The sequence below is a fragment of the Pongo pygmaeus genome, chromosome 14 (genome assembly GCF_028885625.2).
Source record: "Pongo pygmaeus isolate AG05252 chromosome 14, NHGRI_mPonPyg2-v2.0_pri, whole genome shotgun sequence".
Classification (NCBI taxonomy): domain Eukaryota; kingdom Metazoa; phylum Chordata; class Mammalia; order Primates; family Hominidae; genus Pongo; species Pongo pygmaeus.
This window is the reverse complement of record NC_072387.2, coordinates 53,992,870-54,017,036: the sequence shown is the minus strand read 5'-3', so window position 1 is coordinate 54,017,036 and position 24,167 is coordinate 53,992,870. Positions and strand designations below refer to the sequence as shown.

General features: G+C 37.3%; 1 protein-coding gene across 1 annotated transcript in view; it reads right to left on the bottom strand.

Moving 5' to 3' along the window:
• The window catches only part of COG3 (component of oligomeric golgi complex 3), a 74,612-nt gene that overhangs the window by 44,435 nt on the left and 6,010 nt on the right, over window positions 1-24,167 (bottom strand). The window contains exons 2-13 of the mRNA XM_054446350.2: window positions 18,714-18,860; window positions 16,852-16,913; window positions 15,617-15,782; window positions 14,603-14,677; window positions 13,434-13,526; window positions 12,553-12,678; window positions 11,143-11,223; window positions 6,783-6,826; window positions 6,198-6,324; window positions 5,488-5,579; window positions 4,256-4,395; window positions 1,434-1,594 (exon numbers count right to left, since the gene is read on the bottom strand). Of these exons, the coding sequence (XP_054302325.1) occupies window positions 1,434-1,594; window positions 4,256-4,395; window positions 5,488-5,579; window positions 6,198-6,324; window positions 6,783-6,826; window positions 11,143-11,223; window positions 12,553-12,678; window positions 13,434-13,526; window positions 14,603-14,677; window positions 15,617-15,782; window positions 16,852-16,913; window positions 18,714-18,860 (1,314 nt within the window). The remainder of the gene's footprint in view (window positions 1-1,433; window positions 1,595-4,255; window positions 4,396-5,487; window positions 5,580-6,197; window positions 6,325-6,782; window positions 6,827-11,142; window positions 11,224-12,552; window positions 12,679-13,433; window positions 13,527-14,602; window positions 14,678-15,616; window positions 15,783-16,851; window positions 16,914-18,713; window positions 18,861-24,167) is intronic.

Genomic DNA, 24,167 nt, shown 5'->3' with positions numbered 1-24,167 from the left:
TCTCGGCTCCCTGAAACCTCCACCTCCTGGGCTCAAGTAATCTTCCCATCTCAACCTCCTGAGTAGCTGGGATCACAGGAGCACACCATCACACCTGGTTAATTTTTGTATTTTTAGTAGAGATGGGGTTTCTTGCCATGTTGCCCAGGCTGGTCTCGAAATCCTGAGATTAAGTGATCCTCCCACCTAGGCCTCTCAAAGTGCTGTGATTACAGGCATGAGCCACCATTCCCGGCCTAAAGTATTTACTCATTGAAATCATGTTTGGAATTTGCTTTAAAATAATTAATGGGGGTGAAAGGGAGTACAAAAAGTCTAGCCATGTTGAAGCTGAGGTAATGGTACCTAAGAGTTCATCATATTACAGTTTCTACTTTTGCTTATATTTGAAAATTTCCATTTAAGAAGTTCTAATTCTGTTTCAATACTAATATCTTAGGCATTATTTAAAGTCTGTCCAGAACTCAAAGAAAACGAAGACATATATGGAACTGAAAGATCAGGAAGATAAACCCAAGTCTTCAAACCATAAACTGGATACTTGTAAGGTATAATTTTGAGGAGATGGCCTCCAGGGTTTTTATGAGGGAGCATGACACACGGTTACATCATCGCCGTCAACCTGGTGGCTCCTACATTATCAACCTTCTTCTATGCCACTTATTCAAAAAAAAGAGAAATCACAGGGATCACTAATTCAATTTTAAAATTGAGAATGTGTATTTCCTGCCAATGGGAAGGGAATGGAATAGAATGTTTATAAAACATAACTTGAAGGGGCCGGGTGCAGTGGCTCACGCAGGTAATCCCAGCACCTTGGGAGGCCGAGGCAGGCGGATCACAAGGTCAGGAGATTGAGACCATCCTGGCTAACACAGTGAAACCCCGTCTCTACTAAAAATATAAAAAATTAGCCAGGTGTGGTGGCGGGCGCCTGTAGTCCCAGCTACTCAGGAGGCTGAGGCAGGAGAATGGCGCGAACCCATGAGGTAGAGCTTGCAGTGAGCCAAGATTGCGCCACTGTACTCCAGCCTGGGCGACAGAGCGAGACTCCATCTCAAAAAAATAAAAAATAAAAAATAACTTGAAGGAAAGACAACCTAACAAACTATTTTTAATTCTTTTAAATTTTATCTCCTTTAATTTTTATGGCAAACTTATCTTGATTTTACATTTTGAGGAAGAATTAAAAAGAAAAATCCCATTTTAACTAGTAAAAAACATCTAGGCTAGGCACAGTGGCTCACGCCTGTAATCCCAGCACTTGGGAGGCCGAGGCAGGTGGATCACTTGAGCTCAGGAGTTCGAGATCAGCCTGGGCAACAAGGGGAGACCCTGTCTCTATTTTAATATATAAATTTTTAAAAAAATAATAAATAAAACATCTAAAAGCTGTGTGGGGGCAGACGGCAGATCAAGTAAGGAGACCCTACCTCCATCATGACTAACTTATCAGGATATGCCAGATCTCCAGGAGCTGGTTTATAGCCCGTGATGTCCGTCTGAATATAGATGTGGGTTCGGTAGACGAGCCGCTCCTGTACATCTTCTAACATCTGCTTGACTCCAGCTGCAAATGCCCCCAGTTGCTCAGCTGATAAAAAAGTGCAATCATCCATTCTTTTAGATTTAGAAAAACACTTTCTTTTAAACAAGCAAAGATGTTACTAAATTGTTCAGAAACAGTATGAACCACTTTTGCTTCAGAGGCTATGATTGTATTCTATTTCAGCATGACTCAATGAGCTTGAAAAAGTTTAATAAACATCTTCCAATTTCCTCAACTTTAAAACTGGGCAGTACTCTGTTTAATTATATTATTAATACGAATAATAAAATTTGAATTTTAAGAGTGCTTTGCTCTTTAAAAGTTATTTCATATAGCTTCAGACCAAGCCTAAGAAATTGCTAAGGTAGCTTATTAACTGGGCTATCATCATCCCCATTTTACAAATAAATTGAGTACCACAGATATTAAATGACTTGTTAACATTTTCACAGACAAAAGTAAAAAGTAAAATAAAGTATGAATTTACATAGTATTTCTTTATTTCTAAGATGCCATCAGCAAGGCGCAGTGGCTCACGCCTATAATTCCAGCATTTTGGGAGGCTGAGGCAGGCAGATCACTTGAGCCCAGCAGTTCAAGATCAGCCAGCCTGAGCAACATGGCAAAACTCCATCTCCATAAAAATACAAAAAATTAGCCAGGCGTGGTGGTGCACATCTGTAGTCTCACCTACTTGGGAGGCTGAGCTGGGAATCACCTGAGCCCGGGAAGTTGAGGCTGCAGTGAGCTGTGATCATGCCACTGCACTCCAGCCTGGGCAATAGAGTAAGACCCTGTCTCAAAAATAATAAATAAATAAATAAATACAAAGATGCCATCAATGTTAAGACACACTAGTAATCCTGTAACAGCCTTCCAAAAGATAGGGGGTTAAAGATAACACATAATCACATTAGGCGAGGCATGGTGGCTCATGCTTGTAATCCCAGCACTTTGGGAGGCGCAGGTAGGATGATCACTTGAGTCCAGGAGTTCGAGCCCAGCCTAGGCAACACAGTGAGACCCTATCTCTATTTCAAAAAAAAAAAAAAGAGGCCAGGTGCGGTGGCTCATGCCTGTAATCCCAGCACTTTGGGAGGCCGAGGCAGAAGGATCAGGAGGTCAAGAGATCGAGACCATCCTGGCCAACATGGTGAAACCCCATCTCTACTAAAAATACAAAAATTAGTTGGGCATGGTGGTGCGTACCTGTAGTCCCAGCTACTCGGGAGGCTGAGGCAGGAGAATCACTTGAACCCGGCAGGCGGAGGCTGCAGTGAGCCGAGATCATGCCACTGCACAGAGCGAGACTCCGTCTCAAAAAAAAAAAGAAAAGAAAAAAAAGAAAAAAAAAACACATTAATTTCGGCCAGGTGCAGTGGCCCACACCTGTAATCCCAGCACTTTGGGAGGCCAAGGAGGGCAGACTGCTTGAGTCCAGGAGCTCAAGACCAGCCTGGGCAACATGGCAAAACCCCCTCTCTACAAAAGATATATAAAAATAGCTGGGCATGGTGGCATGCACCTGTAGTCTCAGTTCCTCAAGAGACTGAGGTGGGAGATCACTTGACCCCGGGAGGCAGAGGTTGTAGTGAGCCGAGATCGTGCCACTGCACTCCAGCCTGGATGACAAGAGTTAGACCCCCAACTCAAAAACCAAAACAAAACAAAAAAACCATATGTATTTTAAAATCAGAAGCAATAAAAAATTTAGAAGCAGTAAAATGTGAGAAAATGAATGCGTTAAATGCAATTGAGTAACTTTGGAAGAGTAACAAATTCAGTGTCTCAATGAAAGCCAAAGTGAGGACAATAAATTCTGTGAGTAGAATAATTACTTGAAGGTTTTTTTTTTTTTTTTTTTTTTAAAGACAGAGTCTTGCTGTTGTTGCCTGGGCTGGAGTGTAATGGCACAATCTCGGCTCACTGCAACCTCCCCCTCCCAGGTTCCAGCAATTCTCCTGCCTAAGCCTCCCGAGTAGTTGAGATTACAGACGCCTGCCACCAGGTCTGGCTAATTTTTGTATTTTTAGTAGAGACGGGGTTCCACCATGTTGGCCAGGCTGTTCTCGAACTCCTGACCTCAGGTGATCCACCCACCTCGGCTTCCCAAAGTGCTGGGATTACAGACATGAGCCACCATGCCTGGCCTAAAGGGTATTTTTTTAAAGCTACCTAGGTACTATTAGGAAAATCATGTTCTCTATGACAATCAAATCAAATACTGAAGAATGTATCAGATGGACAAAGTAGAGCTATTCCAGAGAACCGCTTTTCTTTATTTGTAATTTCAAAACAGATCAACTATTATTATGAATATACACAAAAATTCCTGTTTTTTAATCAAAAGTATACAATATATTCAATTATTTATTTATGTATTTTGTATTCTGGTAACAGTGTGCTAGAAATGCCTAACCCAAAAGTAATGATGTGTTCTATCTGGATTCCAGATGCCAGAAAGAAAAGTGATGATAATTATTTTATTACTAATTTTACCCAGATTTTAAGATTCTTTCCCTATCTGATTGTGTCTTTAGTGACAGAATAAGGTGCAACTTCATTCATGAAGGGGTAAGGCATCAAGCCAAGCTTCAAAAATATTAAATTTATGTATTTAGTGGGGTGAGGGAAGAAGCACTTATTTTTTTTTCAAATTCATTGAGCCAGTGATATAACTTAAAATTATCATTTCTATTCATTTACCATTGTTCTGCACATGATCTTCAAGCACCTCATTTTTAAGAATCCCACAAAGTTCCGACAGAGTCTCTAAGTGAATAACATGAATGATCAATGGCCTGAAGACATCATACAATGACACACACAGTTTCTCCAAAAGCTCACTAAAATGAAAGAATAAAAATGTCTATTAGTAGTAGTTTTTTCAGGATTTTCTAATAGTTTAGAAATCCTCATTGATTTCTTCCAGTCGGTAAGAACAGTAAGTATCTACTGGAAAATAGTATCTGAGGACATTATCGAATGATAAGGGAAAAGCTGAAAGTAATTCTATAAACAGTTTTTGCTTTAAAAGCTCAGAATCAAGCAATCCACAGCAGTCAATTCAAAGTAGCTGCCCCCAAACAAAAGTCAACCTATTACAACTTTTATCTATTTCAGCAATAATTTTCTATATGTCCTTTCAAAAACAATAAAAAGTATTTCAGAAGACTTAATTACCTTTTATATGCTACCTCACTATCAAGCAAATGGTAACTTTTTCCCCCAGGAAAGACAAGTTTAAAATTATTGAATACTTATAGATTTAGATAAACAAAATTCAAAGTACTTTGGTCATATGCCAAGTATTTTGAGAAATTTTAAACATTTAAAAAGAAAAACTTAAGTTGTCTATATGCTTCATACTGTCAATGGTACTCTTCTATACACAGAATTTCATCAAAAGTGATCACTTCAACTAAAACCATAAAATACTTTTCTCTTCCTCATTACGAGAGTCATAAGCTTGGAATGTTTATAAGAGTCAAAAGAGTGAACATGAAGAAACCAAAAGTGACTAACAGTGGATCTGAAAGACATTTTGAGAAAAATAAAGGTTATTAAATAGTATCTGTATTTTTAAAACTTTCATTAGTTAGAATCATAGAATTTTTTAACTAGAAGGAATTATTGTACTTAGTGGAGATAAAGGGATCTAGATCCCGAGGCTACAGAATTCTGTACAGATTTCTTCCTATCACACCATAATATCTAAATAATTACATTACAAACAATACAAACGCATGTAAGTTGTACATTTAAGAAAGTAACTTTTAAGAAAATATCTGTCCCACCCAACAATATTCTGTTCACAGACACACACAAGTTAAAACGTTCTCCAGTTAATGATAGAATACTCCTATAATATACCGATTCATTATGGTCATTAGCAAGTTAAATTTTATGAACAAGAGTTAGATTCCATGTACACCTACTCTAATTTTGATGTTGGTTTTGTGAAAAATTCATTGTAAAGTTGGTGTTCATCCTGGCAGACATGAACCATGAAGGCACAGCCACTACGAACCTGCAGTAAACAAACACACACCACCTACAGTTAAAGACACACAACATTTCTGATGTTTATGAAATAAAGCCTATACTTTATGTGCAGAGATAACACATACATACTCTTAAAACAACTTACTGAAGAACAGAAAATGGTTGGTTTTCGATAGATGACTGCATAATGAGATTATAGGTGACTTATTTTCTTAATGCTTTAGTTTCTAAACTTCTCATAATAAACACAAATTACTTTTCTAGTTCAAAAGCATTTCAAAAAAGAGCCCTTATGCATTTTTTATAGTAAAAAAATTTATAGTATGAATAAAATTACACTAAACAAAAAAGCACTTCTGCAGCAAAAGCTAAATTGTTAATATAAATCTACAAACTTTGAAATCTCATTTTTCAAGAACAATACTTATTTGTGAATCTTCTTATCTCAAAAAATAAGTAAAAAATGAGAATATTTTGCAAAGGTGAATAAGGCTAATTACCAAACTAGATTTGTCATAACGAAAAACATGCTTTTTCAGTTAACTATGGGCACCAAAACTTATTTAACCAAGTATAGTTTCTAGGATATCAACATAACTCAAGAGGAAGATTTAACATTAAACCACAACAAGTAGAAACTTACCAAGGCACAGTGATCTCTATTATTTTGGCTGGTTAACTCTGCAACAGTGCAAGCAATACTAGGGCCCAAAAGGAGCTCCCGCTGATCAAGGTAACACTGGTGGATATCATTTAGCAGTTGTTGGTATCTGACAGAAAGCAAACGAGATTAAACTTTTCATTTCAGATATGTAAACTAAATTTCATCTTAAATCCCAGTGTAGGTTGCCAAACCTCTTTTAAAGCTATAACGGTCACCTCTCATTTGCCCACATTAACTATTTAATACTAGAAATACAGACATAAAACAAAAGCACACCACAATGAACTGTGACGCCATAAGCTTTATCTTTTAAAGAAAGCTTTCTTTTCCAAGAAAAGGGACCCCACATCTGCCCAAACAAGGAGGAAATCCTAGTATGGGAAAAAACTGCTGTCGTGTAAACTGGCTAAGTCTGTGACCTTGCTCCCCAAAATAAGTTGTATGTTACAAGAACAAGCTGGAAGGCAATTGCTCATAAAATATCAGAGATAAAACAAGATCTGGAAAAACAGTACTACAAGACAAAGGCTCATGTGGAAATCAGATTAACTTCTAGGTACTCACTCAGGTATTTTTTCAGACCGCAGTTCTATTTGTTCAATAAGAGTCTGCAAAGTAAGAAAAAATGCATTTAAAAACCATCTCTGTTATATTATCCATTACTTTCTGATTATAATATTAATTGTATCACATACTCAGAAAAATTATAAATATAAGAAAGTTAAAAATCATAAAAATCACTTATACCAAAAATTCATCACAGCATTTCAGTATATTTTCTTTCAGTTTTTTTATATCCACAGTTCCTATATTTTTCTTTTTAAGTAAAACTGTAATTATACTACATATTCTGCTTTATAATCTGTTTTTTAAAAATTAACATTATTTCATAAACATTTTCCTATGATTAAATACTTTTCAATACTAGATAAAAATGTATAGAAGGCCTTAGCATAGTACCTGGTACCTAGTCAACACTCAATGAATCATTGCAAGCATGATTTAAAACATTATGCTAAAAGGCTACATAATATCCCATTTCTACTGATATCTAGGTTGTTTCTGAAGAATCAGAGCCCATTTGTGAAGACCCTTGAGTGAAACTAGAGGGTTCCAGCACCCGCTCCTTAGTAGCTGTTTGAGCCCAGGCAAGCTGGTTCACTTCTGAGATTCCACTCCCTACTGTATAAAACTGGTGTAATAGCACCTACCTCCCAGGTGGGGACCCCAAAACACCAGGTCAAAAGAGGTATGTATTTTTATAGGCTTTTGGTCTATTCTTCTAAAATGTTTTTTAGAAAATAATCCAATTACATTCCTATCAGCAGTATTGCCTGTCTCATAAATCCTCAGAAGCACTGACCTTAATCTGCCAATTTATGACAGACAAAAGTCACCCAGCCTTAACTTGCATATATTTTCCACTAAGTGAATATATTCACTTAGAATATATTATTTTGGTAATATTATAGAGTAAAAAGCTTACTATTTTTTCAAATATTTAGCAAATCTTCCCAATACTGCGTAGAAAACTCCAGTCCTTCCTTTTTTATTTGGGATGTTTCTTAATATATCAAGTACCACAACTTTCCATTCCAATCTGTCAGTGAATGCTTGAATCAATGACACTGTTTTTTTCCAAATTTTCTTCTTTAGTCTTGCCTATTTACCACATAAAGTTTAGAATCATGCAAAAAAAAAAAAAATCCATCGGAATTTTTGCTAGGAGTACATTCTAACCAACAAATTACTCTGGGAGAAAGTGACATTTTAAAAATTAAATCACCCCAACCAGGAAGAAGATGGGCTTACCATTTATTCAGTCTTTTATAATTTTCTGTCTAGTTTTGTCATTTTCTTCATCCTTATATTTGTTAAGGTTACTGCTAGGTAAGTATTTTATGCTTTTTGTCACTGATATAAATGGGACCCCATCACATATATTAATTTGTTACTAATGGTATGTAGGAAAGCCACTGATAACTATATAATCATTTTATAATCACCCACCACACTGAGCCCTCTTATCTATACCTTTTCTTTTCTAATCAAATTTTTATCATTAGTATTTGGCTAATAAGCAAAAGCAATCAATCAGGCACAATCTAAATCTCATGCCATAAACTGACATCCAGTTAGACATCTGTTAGACATCTAGGTTGTACACATATTCCACATATATAGTCTATAAACAAAACTAAGTTTCCCCCATTTCAAAAAAAAAACTCCTTTAAACTGGCTGGCTTTTTTTTTTTTGAGGCTGGGTCTCACTTTGTCAAAAAAATTCCTTTCAACTGGCTGGCTTTTTTTTTTTTTTTTTTTAGACAGAGTCTCACTTTGTCACCCAGGCTGGAGTGCAGTGGTGCTATCTTGGCTCACTGCATCCTTGACTTCCTGGGTTCAAGCAATCCTCCCACCTCAGCCTCCCAAGTAGCCAGACCACAGGTGCTTGCCACCATGTCCAGCTAATTTTTGTAATTTTGGTACAGACAGGGTTTCGCCATGTTGCCCAGGCTGGTCTCGAACTCCTAAACTCAAGGGATCCGCCCTCCTCGGCCTCCCAATGTACTAGGATTGCAGGTGTGAGCCACTGCGCCCAGCCATCAACCGGCTGACTTTCAAGACAGAAACAAGCAAGGAAGTGAAGTCAGTCAGCAAAAGTAGAGTATTATTTCTAGAAACTTCACAATGAGTAGAAAGAATATATATGCACCAGCTTCAATTAAATGTATCTCAGATATGTTATAAAATACAACATATATTGATCTTTGCCCCCTCCATGCTATCAATTAATCAAAATAAATACATCATGGATTCCTGCCACATAGAATGAAAAAGGCACATACCCAACCTCATGAAATATCCTACCAATGCATTAATTCACCCCCTAATCTCACCTGGATTACTGCATAATCTTCCTTAGTAATGAGGCCTCCCTGTCTCAAATCTCTCTTCACCATAATCCATTTTTTATATTACATCCTTAATCTTTTTTATTAATACATAATTGTACATATTTATGGGGTACATGTGATATTTTGATACATGGATACAGTGTGTTATGATCAAATCAGAGTGTTTAGAGTATCCACCACCTCAAACATGTATTATTTCTTCGTACTGGAAAAATTTCAAATCTTCCCTTTTAGCTATTTAGAAATATACAATAAATTGTTAACTACAGTCATCCTACTACACTACTGAACACTAGAACTTATTTCTTCTATTAAACTGTACATTTATACCCATTAACCAACCTCTCCACCTCCCCTCCACCCAACCCATCCCAGCCTCTGGTATCTATCATTCTACTCTCTACCTCCATGAGACCAACTTTTTTAGTTCCCACATATGAGTGAAAACATACAATATTTGTCTTTCTGTGCCTGGCTTATTTTACTAACTTAATGACCTCTAGTTCCATTCATGTTGCTGCAAATGACAGGATTTCATTTTTTGTTACAGCTGAATAGTATCTTATTGTTTATATATACCACATTTTCTTTATCCATTCATCCACTGATTGACACTTAGGTTGATTCCATATCTTTACTATTGCGAATAGTGCTGCAATCAACACAGGTATCCCTTTGATATACTGATTTCCTTGCCTTTGGATAAATACCCAGTAGAGGTATTGCTAGATAGTATGACAGCTCTATTTTTAGTTTTTTGAAATCTCCATACTGTTTTCCATAACAGCTGTACTAATTTACATTCCTACCAACAGTGTATAAGAATTTCCTTTTCTCTGCATCCTCACCAGCATTTATTTTATGTCTTCTTGATAACAGCCATTCTAACTGGGGTGAGATAACATTTCACTGTGGTTTTGATTTACATTTCCCTGCTGATTAGTGATGTTGAACATTTTTTCATATACCTGCTGGCCATCTGTATAGTCTCCTTTTGAGAAATGTCTACTCAGTCTCTTTGCCTACTTTGTAATGGGATTATTTGGGGTCTTCTGTTAAGTTCCTTGTATATTCTGAATATTAGTCCCTTGTCAGATGAATAGTTGTAAATGTTTTCTATCATTCTACAAGTTGTCTCTTCACTCTGGTGATTGTTTCCTTTGTTGGGCAGAAGCTTTTAAGATTATTATAGTCCCATTTGTCTATTTTTGTTTTTGTTGCCTATGCTTTTGAAGTTTTAGCCATAAAATCTTGGCCTAGACCAATGTCCTAAAACATTTCCCCTATGTTTTCTTCTAGTAGTTTTATAGTTTCAGATCTTCAGTCTTTAATCCATTTTGTTTTGATTTTTGTATGTAGCGAGAGACAGAGGTCTAGTTTCATTTTTCTGCATATGAATATCTAGTTTTCCCAGCAATCATCCTTTCCCCACAAAATGTTCTTGGTGCTTTTATCAAAAATCAGTTGGCTGAAAATGCATGCATTTATTTCTGAGTTCTCTATTCTGTTCCATTGGTTTACATGTCTGTTTGGCAAATCTGACCAAATAACTCCTTTGTTTAAGATACCACTTCATTGGTTCTCTACTTTTCCTAAATTAGCACGACATGTAACATCCCTCGTGAGAGAGTCTTTGAAATATAAAGATCTCTCCCAAAATGTATGTCTTTTATGTCTCCTACAACCTTCCCTATATGTGCTGTTCTCTCTTTATCAAAACACCTTATTGGTCCCTTCAAGACCACCAGCCAAGCTTTTAAAATTCGTCTATCACCTTCATCTAGAAACCGTCCCTGAGCATCATAGGAAAAGCTAGATGCTTCCTGCTCTGTGGACTTCAAGAACCTAGACACAACACTAAGATACACTGCTATAATGTGGAAGGACAATGTTGATCTTTCATTCAAGTTCACTTCCTCGGTATAAAAAGAGCCTAACATAAAACAGTACTTCAAAAGGGCAGATGAACAAATTTCATAGCAATGTCCTAGTTATGTCAATAGACTTACTCTGACTTTGGGGGCAGCAGCTCGAAATTTCACATAAAATAATGTGAAGGCATTGTCTGCATTAGGTACAGATGAAGGATCCTAAAGAAACATGGGGGAGGATAAGGAAGGAAGATAATTAGCAAACAAATAATTCAGAAAACCCAACAGCAACCATTTCCTATGGCTACTGCTTGGCCTGCATACCAATCAAAGCTTAGGGAGAAAAATCTCAGGAAGATTAAATATTATTATGGCTACACATGAGAAATAATTAAATGGAACTGTCATCTCTCCTTTATAGTTAAAATTAACCTTACATTATTTAAATTTTGGTGGTAAACAGATGTGAATTGAGATTCACATTCTGCCACTCACTGAATGTAGGACACTGGCCCAAGTACTTCATCCCTCTAAGACTCAGTGCATCCATTAAACTCCTAAAGGTTTGGTGCAGCTCAATAGCAAAGCACTAGCACATAATAGGTACCAGTCTTTATCAGCTATTAGTTTCCTAAACTTACTGAAAATTTTGCAAAATAAAAAAATTTATAGGTTAGTTGGTATGTCAGCTAAGAACAATGTGAACAGTAAAAATGCAAGCCAAACATCACAAGCTTTGAATGGAAAGTTCAAGAAGACACTCCACATTCTTTAGAAAGTAAGCTTAAAAACTAAAACATAACGTTTATGATTTTATTTTCTTAGGAAAGGAATATTTTCAATGACCATCTTAGCTTATTCTACTCTTATTTTCTAACCTTACACTCAGTTAATTTTCCACCTAGAATCAACTACAATCCATAACTAACTAATTGATTTGCTTCTTTCTGTACTGGTTATTTCTTTTGAATATAAGCTCCATGAGGGCAGGGACCTTATTAGCTCTTCTTTGTTTCTATACAATTCCTAATATAATATCAAGCACTAGGCAGTGCTCAATAAAAATGTTTGCTAAATATAGAAAAGTTGAAAAATACAAAAAAAGGGTAAAGAAAAAAATTTAAATTATGCATTATGAGATGCATAATTATGCGTATGAATATGAATATGCTTCAAAAGCATATTAACCCACCACTCAGACAGAGCCACTTTTATGATTTTGGTATATTTCCTTCTAATATTTTCATGAAAAAGATAGAAAAGGAATGTTTTAAGAGACAAATAATTTGTATCTTATTATTCATCATATAGTACTGAATACTCCTCACACTATTAAACATTATTTGAAAATAACACTTGCAAGGGATATTTATAACATAGTCATTTTTCCCTACTATAAATAAAAAGCTGTAGTACGTATTCTTAACAAAAGGTTAAAATTTTTTGGAATTACAAAGTACTAATTAATCTCAGCCAAAGATTATGGAAGATGAATGAATCAAAACAACAACAATAACAAAAACCTGTTGTTGAGATCAGTTAACTCACTCTTTTCAGTAACTGACTTGTGAGGGTCTGTAGTGTGTTCACAGTATATGTCTTCATGAGGTGCAAAGCTTTAGAAAGACACTGTTTAAACTTCAGCAAATATACGGGATAATCTTTAAAATTAGGCTGTAAGGAAAAGAGAAAGATTTACAAAGTGGAAATGAACACAGATAAAAAGCAAGCTTTTAGTGAAACCAAGGTGTCCCTATGTAAAGCAATATATACAGTTCAAAAACAGGTTTCATAAAGATCATAAACTCCATGAAGATGAATAAATACTGTGACTGTCTTAGTCACAGTCAAACCCCCTGTGCCTGGCACAAAGTAGGAGCTCAATACATATTTGCAGTTGTTAGTAAAAGATATTTTCAGCACCCCACGGACTTCAAGGCTAATATGTAAGACCCAACTAGGAAAAGAATAGGAGTACGGGAAATAAACACAGCAATAAATCCTGAAGAAACAGAAATAGAGGGTGATTAAATCAAAGGGCTTGTCCCTTTATTTCCCCCCAAGTAACACTTTCTGTTTCCAAAGAAATACCGAGCACGTCAAGACTCCAACAATTTAAAAACGGCTCATCCTGTTAGATGGGATAAAGCTGAGTCAGCCAGGATGCGTTCCATTCCAGGGGCTGTTGCAGGAGCTAAAAGTACTTTTTAACACCACTGCTAATAACGACTAAGAATTCACTACAACTTTTCTTTAATATGTTACAAATACATATTTTTCCCTTGGGCAGAAATAACCACTTTACAGCACAAGAAGTAATATAATAGGAACGTTTGCTAAACACAGAAAAGTTGAAAAACACAAAAAGATAGGAACAGGAATAGGAATCTAAAGATTTCTTTAAAACATGCAAAAATACTCTGACTTACATGAGATGAGATATATGTTATACAATCATCTAACTTGGCCAGCATAGGTATAAATCCGTCACTATTCACTGACAATGTAGGGGAATTCAATTTCTTTAAGAGAAAAAGAAAACAATCTTAATTCATAAAAAATGATACAGATAAAAGTTGGAAACTATAGATTAGAGTCAGCATATTTGCCTTTAGGACATAACATGTCTTTATAATAAATTTTAAAAGTCACCAAAATATCCTCAAATGTAGCCCACATGTACAATAAAGAAGGGACAAATAGAAAAAGCATACTGATTTAATTCAGTTTATTCCTAATAAGCTTTAATGGGACTCTTCATGAATTAGGACATGGTATATATTACCCCACTATACAATGTCATATTCAAATAATATATGAAATACCTAGATTTCTCACTTTCTGGTATACAATATGCATAATTTTTCTGCTTGCAAACAGTGGTGATTTTTCTGAAGATTAAAGGATTAACTAGCAGTCATACTATATTTAGCAGTCATACTATGAAAGTAAAATACAACCAATCATTTCTTATCCTGATATACAAATAGCTTGGCAATGAACTACTTTCCATTGCATTCCATTGTTAACTAGCCACAAATTTTAGTTCTATGTCTTTAATAAACTAAATACCTATGATTAAATGATTTTAATAACATGACTTATACATAGTTATGATTAATTTATGAGTCAGAAACACAGAAATATAATTTACACACTTGTCTTTATTGGAACTATTATACTTTATTGGGATGCAACTATACATTTTGAGGACTATACTTTTCTTCAAACTAAACATGAGAATAAGTTTTAAAAATGTTTTGACTACTATCATGGTAGCATAACCACAGCAAAATCTAAAACTGAATATTTCTTCTTATGATCTTCTTCAAAGCTTACAAAAAAGAAACTATAAGAGGTAGCCAATAAAGAGATTTTAATACCAAGAATACAATTTAAGAAATACATCTTAACTCAAATATTTAAAAATCTGAACTGGTAATGGTATCTCCACTGTCTACAAATAGGAATATTTATCAGCAAGCAAGCTAAGTTAAAATATCACTCAAGCCAATTTATAGATTTAAAGATTACACGAAGAAAGGCAAAAATAAAACAGAAGTCACTAACTTTATAAGAAGTAAAGAACAATGCTTACTGTGTTAATAGTTTCCAATTCGTTAAAATAGGAAAGCTTTTGTTGAATGTTTTCAGCCAGATCAACAAGTTCCGACTTGCATTTTTTAAAAGAGAAAAATCAATTATTATAAGAATATAAGAATCAACATGCCAGTCTCAAAGTCACACTAAATAGATTTACATTAGACACAGAGGTTTATATCAGATATGAGAATTCAGCTCAAGTATTTCTACAATCATGAACTAAAATAGGCGATAATATTACAGTAAATTTTATATGATCTCTTCATAAAATAATAAATGATCGCATTTTTAAAACACATAAAAGTACATACAGAGAAAATTCTGAGATACACTAACTTAAGTGTTCTAGCTCTAAGTCAAAAGTAATCAATCAGTTGATCTTTTCAAAATCTCACCATTGGTACAATCACTATGCTTCTTTGAAAAGTGTCAGTAGCTGGGTGCAGTGGCTCACACCTGTAATCCCAGTACTTTGGGAGGCCAAGGATGGCAGATGACTTGAGGTCAGGAGTTTGAGACCAGCCTAGCCAACATGGTGAAACTCTGTCTCTACTAAAAATACAAAAATTAGCCAGGTGTGGTGGCACACGCCTGTAATCCCAGCTACTTGGGAGGCTGAGGCAGGAGAATCGCTTGAGCCCAGGAGGCCGAGGTTGCAATGAGCTGAGATCATGTCATTGCACTCCAGCCTGGGCAACAGAGCAAAAAAAATAAAAATAAAAAATAAAAGTGTCAGTAATAAAGAGTGGTCAGAGCAAACCAACATAGCCACTACATTTGGAAATTGTACTGAGACCTAACAGCTCAAAACAGAAAAAGGCTTGCCTTTGCTATTCACATGCACTTAAAAAGTAGGCTGTCAGTGTAACAATCTGCATGCTGAGCACAGGGCCTCAAACAAAGCAGAGATGAACACCTTGGAGAAATTAAGAAAATTAAAATAAAACTGTATTCATCTATTTTAAAATATTAAATATAATGACTGATCCTCTCTCTTACTCCAAATTACCTGTTCTTTTAGGAGCTGCTCACAGGCTTCATGTAGGGTTCCTGTCTTATTGGACACAAAAAGATACTGTTTCTGCAAAGACTCCAGATGCTGAAGAGCACTGTTTACATCATTCAATATAGCATCACACTGCTCCTGAAACCCAGACAAGTAATCCCTCATCTGTCTAGAAAACAGAACCAAAAGGGGATTGGCAATAATCTTTTCCCCCAATAAGCACAGTAAAAAAACAACAAAGGCTCATTTTTCCCAAAATGTTCGAATTTCAGGAGGAAAGTCTGACCTACGCACATAAGTTGATTATGTTAAGAAATGTACCAAAAGTTATGTCATAAACCGTTTCAATACTTAAGAAGGCAAATCACTAATACTATAAGTAACAAAAGGAATTAGCCTTGAAGCCATAATCTGGCTTTTCACATATAAGGCAATGAATCACCGGCTCAACTTCTAAAGACTGGGACACCAAAGCCATCCCAAGGCACCAAGTAAGGCCAATCCTTCAGATCACTTCCCACTTTAAAAGATGGTGTGATGTCATGGAAAGAATTCTAGATTTAGAATTAGAAGACCTGGGTCCAAGCCCCAGCTCTGCCCAGTCTGCATGAGATTAAGCAAGTAACTTATTATTTCCAGGCCTCAGGTTGCTCATTTGTAAAATAAGAATAGTAATATCTTTCCTCACAGCTGTTACGAAGATTAAATGGGATCATACATTAAAGAGTCTACCACACTGCCTAGCAATAATAGTCATCAACAAATCAATACACTGAATGTGGACACTCAACCCACAGCCCCCAAATCAGCTAGAAACTGTACACTGTCATTTCCCCCATGCTGTCAACATCCACTGACAGAAGTATAGTTACAACCAACCTAAGTGGCCATCCTGAAAGTCTTTCGGGGATGTTTCTCCTTCTAAAAAGCAACAAACACCTCCTGGAATTCCTCAACAACTCCTACCTGAACCTAGTTCTTTCTGGAGTTATCTAAAAACTAACATCTATCCTTCCTAACCTATTAATTATAATGTAATTCTTTTTGTTTTTAATCACACAACTTCTAAATAACAGTTTTAAAGACCCAAATCTTCTCACTGGCTATTCTTAGAGAATATATGGCTGTTACAGTTTTCTTAATACTTCAATTTTATTTAAAGACACTGATCATGAAATGCTTCAGATGACTGTGATCTAAAAATTAAGATATTCAACAAATGCAAGAGACACACATACCTATATTTAGTTTCTTCATCTTGATCCATCTGAGTTTGCAGCTTTGCAAACCATGAGAAAAACTGGAAAAATAGAGTATTATATTGTGAACAAAACTAAAACTGACAAAATTAAAAGTGGCTACATGCTAAACAGCAAGTCAAAAGGACAGGCGTTATCCAAGTTTTATTGTTTAGGGCTCAGACATAATCAGTTTTAAGCCAGGAGAAAATAATTTAATTATATCCACAATATCCATATGCTAGGAAAAGCAAAGGATATTAAAACATTGGCCACTTCACTGGGTGTGGTGGCTCACACCTGTAATCCTAGCACTTTGGGAGGGCAAGGCAGGCAGATCACGAGGTCAGGAGATTGAGATCATCCTGGCTAACAAAGTGAAACTCCACCTCCACTAAAAATACAAAAAATTAGCCTGGCGTGGTGGCGGCCACCTGTAGTCCCAGCTATTCGGGAGGCTGAGACAGGAGAATGGCGTGAACCCAGGAGGTGGAGCTTGTAGTGAGCCAAGATCGCCCACTGCACTCTAGCCTGGGCGACAGAGTGAGACTCCATCTCAAACAAACAAAAAAAAAAGAATATGGACTCTGGTATCAGTTAGCCCTGGATCTGAATTCTGGCCTGAAAAATATCTATTATTTAAAAGGGGGATGTGGGGAGTTGACCTTAAACAAGTATGAAGAAACTTTTTGGGGTGATGATAGAAATATTTTATATCTCAATTATAGTTGTTAGTTACACACATAGGTATATACACTTTTCAAAACTCATTGAGCTGACACTTAAAATGAATACATTTTATTGTACATAAATTATAAGTCAGCATATTAGTTTTTTTTAATTTTAAAGAGAGAACAGGTACAAGTTTCATCCAGAGGATTTTTTTTAAGCAGGCCAAACAAGTTCATAGATGTGGTGCAAGACTACCTTCAAGCGAACTTGAGAACACTGAATCTCAAGTAAGATTCAATGTCAAGGGTATACAGGCTTGCCATGTACCTTGGCTATCATTTGCTGAGCGTTTACTGTGTACTTGCTACACAATGAATTTACATGCATTATCTTATTTAACGCTCACAAAAATCCTATGAAATAATATATAATTATCCCTGTTTTATACATTAGGAAACTAAAGATCTAAGAAGCTAAGTAATTTGCTTAAGCTCACAAAGATGCTAAATGATGGAGCTGACTTTCAGGTGCAGATCAGCCTAGCTCAGGAACCGTAATTCTTCATCAGTTTGTAGAACTGCCTCTCTCAACTTACTATATATGTAATCCAGTTCCAACACATGTACTTTATGTTTTATTTGGTAAATGCCTCAACTTTGACTCTTAATAGGAAAAGAAAGAGGAGACAAGGAAAGTGGCAGAAGAAACTACTATAAGTTTAGGTTTCTAATTAGGAATGAACAAAAACCAAGAAAAAATTACACATGCTAAATTACTGAAAAATAACTACAAGTGTTAATATAAAAAGAATATTTGCGTTTTTAAAAAAAGGACTACCTAGCAACAAGTGAGATGGAGGGGTGCCCATGCACACACTGAGGGAACAGGTTAACAGAAGAGACATTGGGGGAAGTCAAAAGTGCACAAGACATTAAAACCTCAATAATCTGTCAATGTCCAAACATGGAGTCTCATGTTTTTTTACCTATATCATAACTATAATTGGGCAACAGATTCATTTAAAACACTTAAACAGCCACAACTAACGCAAAATCAAGAATGTTCTAGAAAGACTTGGTGTTAATTATGGTGACAAATGTTCAGAACTTTTAATCAGGACTTTTTTTATTAGCCTTGTCTTGAGACATCTGAAATATTCAAACATCCTTAGAAAAGATACTGCAATTCACCTGCTGTGCGGTTTCAATTCTTTCTTCTTCCATTCCTAAGGAAGTGAAGCCCTTCAAGAGAATGTCTTCTGTAGATTCCGGCACTACTGAAGTCAGTTCAATGGGCAGTGACTGGGATGTTAAACTGCACAAGTCTTCAATTGGAAGCTTGAAAAAAGAGAGTCACAAAGATATTTAAGTGACTTGAAAATTCTCTGAACTTAACTCAAGATTGGGTTTCCATCCCAGTTGTTTTGAAAGAGAAAGAAATATTTTCCATTAAATCACATTAAGTTAATAAATACTATGTAATACTAACATTTTAGGCCCTATATTAAATGCTCATCTCAAAATATAAACATGACACTGAGGTCCCACCATTAGTAAGCTTTTTTTTTTTTTGGTGACAGGGTCTTGCTCTGTCATCCAGGCTGACATGCAAGGTGCCACCTCAGCTCACTGCAACCTCTGCCTCCAGAGTTCAAGCCATCCTCCCACCTCAATCTCCAAGTAGCTGAGACTACAGGCACACAACACCACGCCCAGCTAATTTTTGTATTTTTGGTAGCGTTGGGGGTCTATACATGTTGCCCAGGCTGGTCTCAAACTCCTGGGTTCAAGTGATCCTCCTACCTTAGCCTTCCAAAGTGCTGAGATTACAGGCATGAGCCACCACGTCTGGTCTGAGTTAGCTTTCTAATAAGGGTGGTAAATCTGTGCTAATCCACACACATTTTCTCACTTGAGCCTCTTGTGAACTACCACCAGGCAAAGAGAAAACCTGTGTGCTATTGAAAGTAGCTTGCCCTCCCCAGTATCTAACACAAAAGCCTGACCAACAGGATTAACAAATCACACCCAATGACCAGGTTCAGTGGCTCGCGCCTGTAATCCCAGCACTTTGAGAGGCAGAGTTGGGTGGATCACTTGAGCCCAGGAATTTGAGACCAGCCTGGGCAACATAGTGACACCCCTGTCTCTACTAAAAATACAAAAAACAAAAATTAGCTGGGTGTGGTGGCACACATCTGTGGTCCAGCAACTTGGACCACAGAGGCTGAGATGGGAGGACCACCTGAGCCCAGGAGGTGGAGGTTGCAGTGAGTCAAGGTCGTGCCACTGCACTCCACCCGGGGTGACAGAGTGAGGCCCTGTCTAAAAAAATAAATAAATAAATCACACCCAAGAATTGATTAGAAATAAACATTACCTCCTCCTACCATTTCCACCCACCCACTGGCACATCTCACCACACCTTCCTGCTGACAAATTTTGAAATTAAAACTGAATAGGAAGAATTTTAGAGTTTCCCATCAGTTTCAGAAGCGGCCCACAGACAAGGTCTCACTTTGACAATATTGGACCTACAGTACTTTCTAGTTCTCCACTACCAAAGAAAGACCAGGTGTTAATTTATTTATAGGCATATAGACAAACTGTTTTTAGACCAAAACAAAGGGAAAGTAGATGCTGGGGAAAGTAAAAGGGCCTAATTGTTTAGATTCAATTCCAGTTTTCAGCCCTCAGTTCTTAGTTTATGACATTTAAGGTCCACTGATATAAGACAAGATCCAAGGTCTTAGGAAGTTGCTGCCCTGTCTACTTTCTAAATATGGAAGTTTCATCTGAAGATAGCATTTTCTCTTCAAAACTAAAATAAGCTAGATGCAAAATGCACCACTAATTTAGAAACACTGTCCTTTAAAAATAAAGTTGTTTGTGTATGGGTTCAAATAGGGCTATACTTATGGTACAGTAAAGTACATTACAATGCAGCCTAGTTAGAATCCTGCTCCTGTTCATTTATAAGCTGTGTGACATGGGGCAAATTACTTGATGTTTCTAATCCTCAATTATCTTCTCTTAGCTGATATGGATACACTGTCTGTATCATAACACTGCTATAAAGAGTAAAAACAAAGGCCAGGCACGGTGGCTCACGCCTGTAATCCCAGCACTTTGGGAGGCCGAGGTGGGCGGATCACAAGGTCAGGAGATCGAGACCATCCTGGCTAACATGGTGAAACCCCGTCTCAACTAAAAATACAAAAAGAAATTAGCTGGGCGTGGTGGCAGGCGCCTGTAGTCCCAGCTAGTTGGGAGGCTGAGGCAGGAGAATGGCATGAACCCGGGAAGCGAAGCTTGCAGTGAGCCCAGATCGAGCCACTGCACTCCAGCCTGGGCGACAGAGTGAGACTCCATCTCAAAAAAAAAAAAAAAAAAAAAGAGTAAAAAAGAAAACAAAGATGTGGGAAAATTGGCTTTTTGGAATGCTGGAAAGCTGCAGACAAAGTATTTAGGAAGGTCCTTGATCTGCCTTCTCCCCACAAATGAGCCTGCCTCAAGAGTCAGGAGGGTCCCAGGTGTAGGTAAACAGGTCTTATTAAGGGCATCACTTGTTCATGTAAACTCTCTCTGAATGGTAACACAATCCCTGAGTATAAAAGGACTGTGGCCCAGCAAGAACTAAGTTTCTCAAATCCAGTAAGAATTTATCCTGAGTCTAAAGTGTCATCAGCAACCGTGTGCTGCCACTAGGGGTTCTGGAGGACAGAGGAAGCTGTGCTGAGATAAGCCGCATCTACACCTGCTCTGCAGAACCCTTCTAATGAGCAACATGAGCTGTCTCCTTGGGGAGCCACCCAAGACGCAAGGTAACCCACCTGAAGCAATGCTGCATGTAAAGCACTTAGCACAGACCTGACACATTGTAAGCAATAAATTTGAGTACTGATATTATATTATTATTCCTATCTACTCGCAGCAACAGAGTAAGTTTATAAATCTAATCAACTTCTTGTAAAGCCGTCTTTACAAAATTATATTTTATTAGCAATAAAATTTAGTTCTGTATGAACAGATCATCACAAATTCAATCACATAATTCTATCAGCACTGTTTAGATTATATCTAAGGGGGGCTGGGGTGATATGGCTCACATTTGGAAAACACACCAGAAAACACATGAAAACTAGGCTAGGATGAAGAAAGCTGACAGAAATGTTGCTTGCACCCTTACAATAACAAAAAGCCAAATAATCCACAAGATTATAACTAGTCTTGAATCCATCAGTGTTGCAGAGTAACCAAGTAGATAAAAATCTGGGGAGCGACAGGCACATCCAGGAAGAGACAGGCTGCAAGCACTGGTTCACCTGTGGCAAATCATGGGAAAAAAGAGATGGCAAACATTACAAGAGGAAACAGGCTGGGCGCAGTGGCTCACGCCTGTAATCCCAGCACTTTGGGAGGCCGAGATGGGCGGATCACAAGGTCAGGAGATCAAGACCAACCTGACTAACACGGTGAAACCCCATCTCTACTAAAAATACAAAAAATTAGCCGGGCGTGGTGGCGGGCGCCTGTAGTCCCAGCTACTCGGGAGGCTGAGGCAGGAGAATGGCATGAACCCAGGAGACGGAGCTTGCAGTGAGCTGAGATCGCGCCACTGCACTCCAGCCTAGGTGACAGAGGGAGACTCCATCTCAAAAAAAAAAAAAAAAAAAAAAAAAAGAGAAAACAACTCAGTCAAAAGACAAAGCAATCAACAGAGCCAGACTCAGATGAGCAAGAGACTAGAACTATCAGACAAGGAATCTAAAATAACTGTAATTAACATGTTAAAGGCTCTGGTGTAACACACAGATAAGAAGTATAAACAGATATACAATTTCAACAGAAAACTGAAAACTGTGTCAAATGGAAATGTGAGAAATAAAAATAATGGTAACAAAGATGAAGAATACCTGCAATGGGGTCATCAGTACACAGAACACGGTTAAGGAAAAAAATCAGTGAACTTGAAGTTAGGTCAATAAAAATCACTCAAAATGAATCATACAGAGAAAACAGAGTGGGAAAATAAAAACTGAACATAGCATCCAAGAATTGTGTGATGGTATCAAATTATATGATGGTATCAAATTATATGAAATGGGATCCCAAAAGAAGCAGAACGAGAGAGAACAGGGTGGAAGAAATATTTGAAGAAATAACTGTTGAGAACATTCCAAAAATAATGAAAGATATAAAACTACAGCTCTAAGAAATTCAGAGAATCCCAAGCAGAATACACACATACACACAGGCAAACCCCTCTGTGCACATCATATTCAAACTCTCAAAAACCAAAGATAAAAGCTTGAAGGCAGCCAGAGGGAAAAAAACATATTCTATACAGAGAAATAAAGGTAAAAATTACAGCAGACTTCTCATCAGAAATTACACAAGCCAGAAGACAATAGAGCGACATCTTTAAAGTGCCAAAAGAAAAACACTCAACTCAGAGTTCTACACCTATAGAGAATATCTGTTTAAAACGTAGGAGAAATAAGGACTGTTTAAAACAAACAAAAGCGCCAGGCGTGGTGGCTCACACCTGCAATCCCAGCACTTTGGGAGGCCGAGGCAGGTGGATCACCTGAGGTCAGGAGTCCAGGACCAGCCTAGCCAACATGGCGAAACCCTGTCTCTACTAAAAATACAAAAATTAGCCAGGCGTAGTGGCGGGCACCTGTAATACCAGCTACTTGGGAGGCTGAGGCAGAAGAGTCGCTTGAACCCGGGAGGCAGAGGTTGCAGTGAGCCGAGATGGCGCCATTGCACTCCAGCCTGGGCTACAAAAGCGAAACTCCATCTCAAAAAAAAAACGAAAAAAAAAAAAAAAAGTTGAGAGAATTCATTACCAGCAAACCTATACTACAAGAAATGTTAAAGGAAATTCTTCAGGCAGAATATAACGCTAGATGAAACGTATCTACCCAAAAAACTGAAGTGCTCCAGAAATGATTAAAATGAAGGTAAATATGACAGTTTCTTTTTTTAATCACTCAGCAAGAAATGTCAAAAGCAAAAGTAGTAACAATGTATTGTGGGTTTATAACATATGTAAAAGTAAAATGCCTGAAACAATATCACAAAACAGGGAAAAGAAAAAATGGAAGAATACTGTTTTAGGTGTTTTTTTGAGACAGGTTCTTGTTCTGCCACCCAGGCTGAAGTGCCGTGGTGCAATCACAGCTCACTGCAGCCTTGATTTCCGGGGCTCCAGCCATCTCCTGCCTAAGCCTCCCAAGTAGCTGGAGCTGCAGGCGTGCACCACCATACCCAGCTAACTTTTTGATTTTTTTTTTTCTTTTTTTTGTAGAGACGAGGTCTCACTATGTTACCCAGGCTATTCTTGAACTCCTGAGCTCAAGCGATCCCCCTGTCTCAGTCTCCCAAAGTGCTGGGATTACAGGGGTAAGCCACCACGCCCAGCCAAAGAATTCTGCTGTAAGGCTGTTATACCATAATGAAGTGGTATAATATTTAGAGGTAGGTTGTGACTAATTAAAGTAGTACAGACGCTCCTCAACTTATGATGGGGTTGTGTCCCAATAAACCCATCAGAAGTTGAAAATATCCTAAGTCAAAAGTATGTGGCTCACTGGGAGCTGTGGCTCACTGCCATGCCCAGCACCACAGGTACACTTT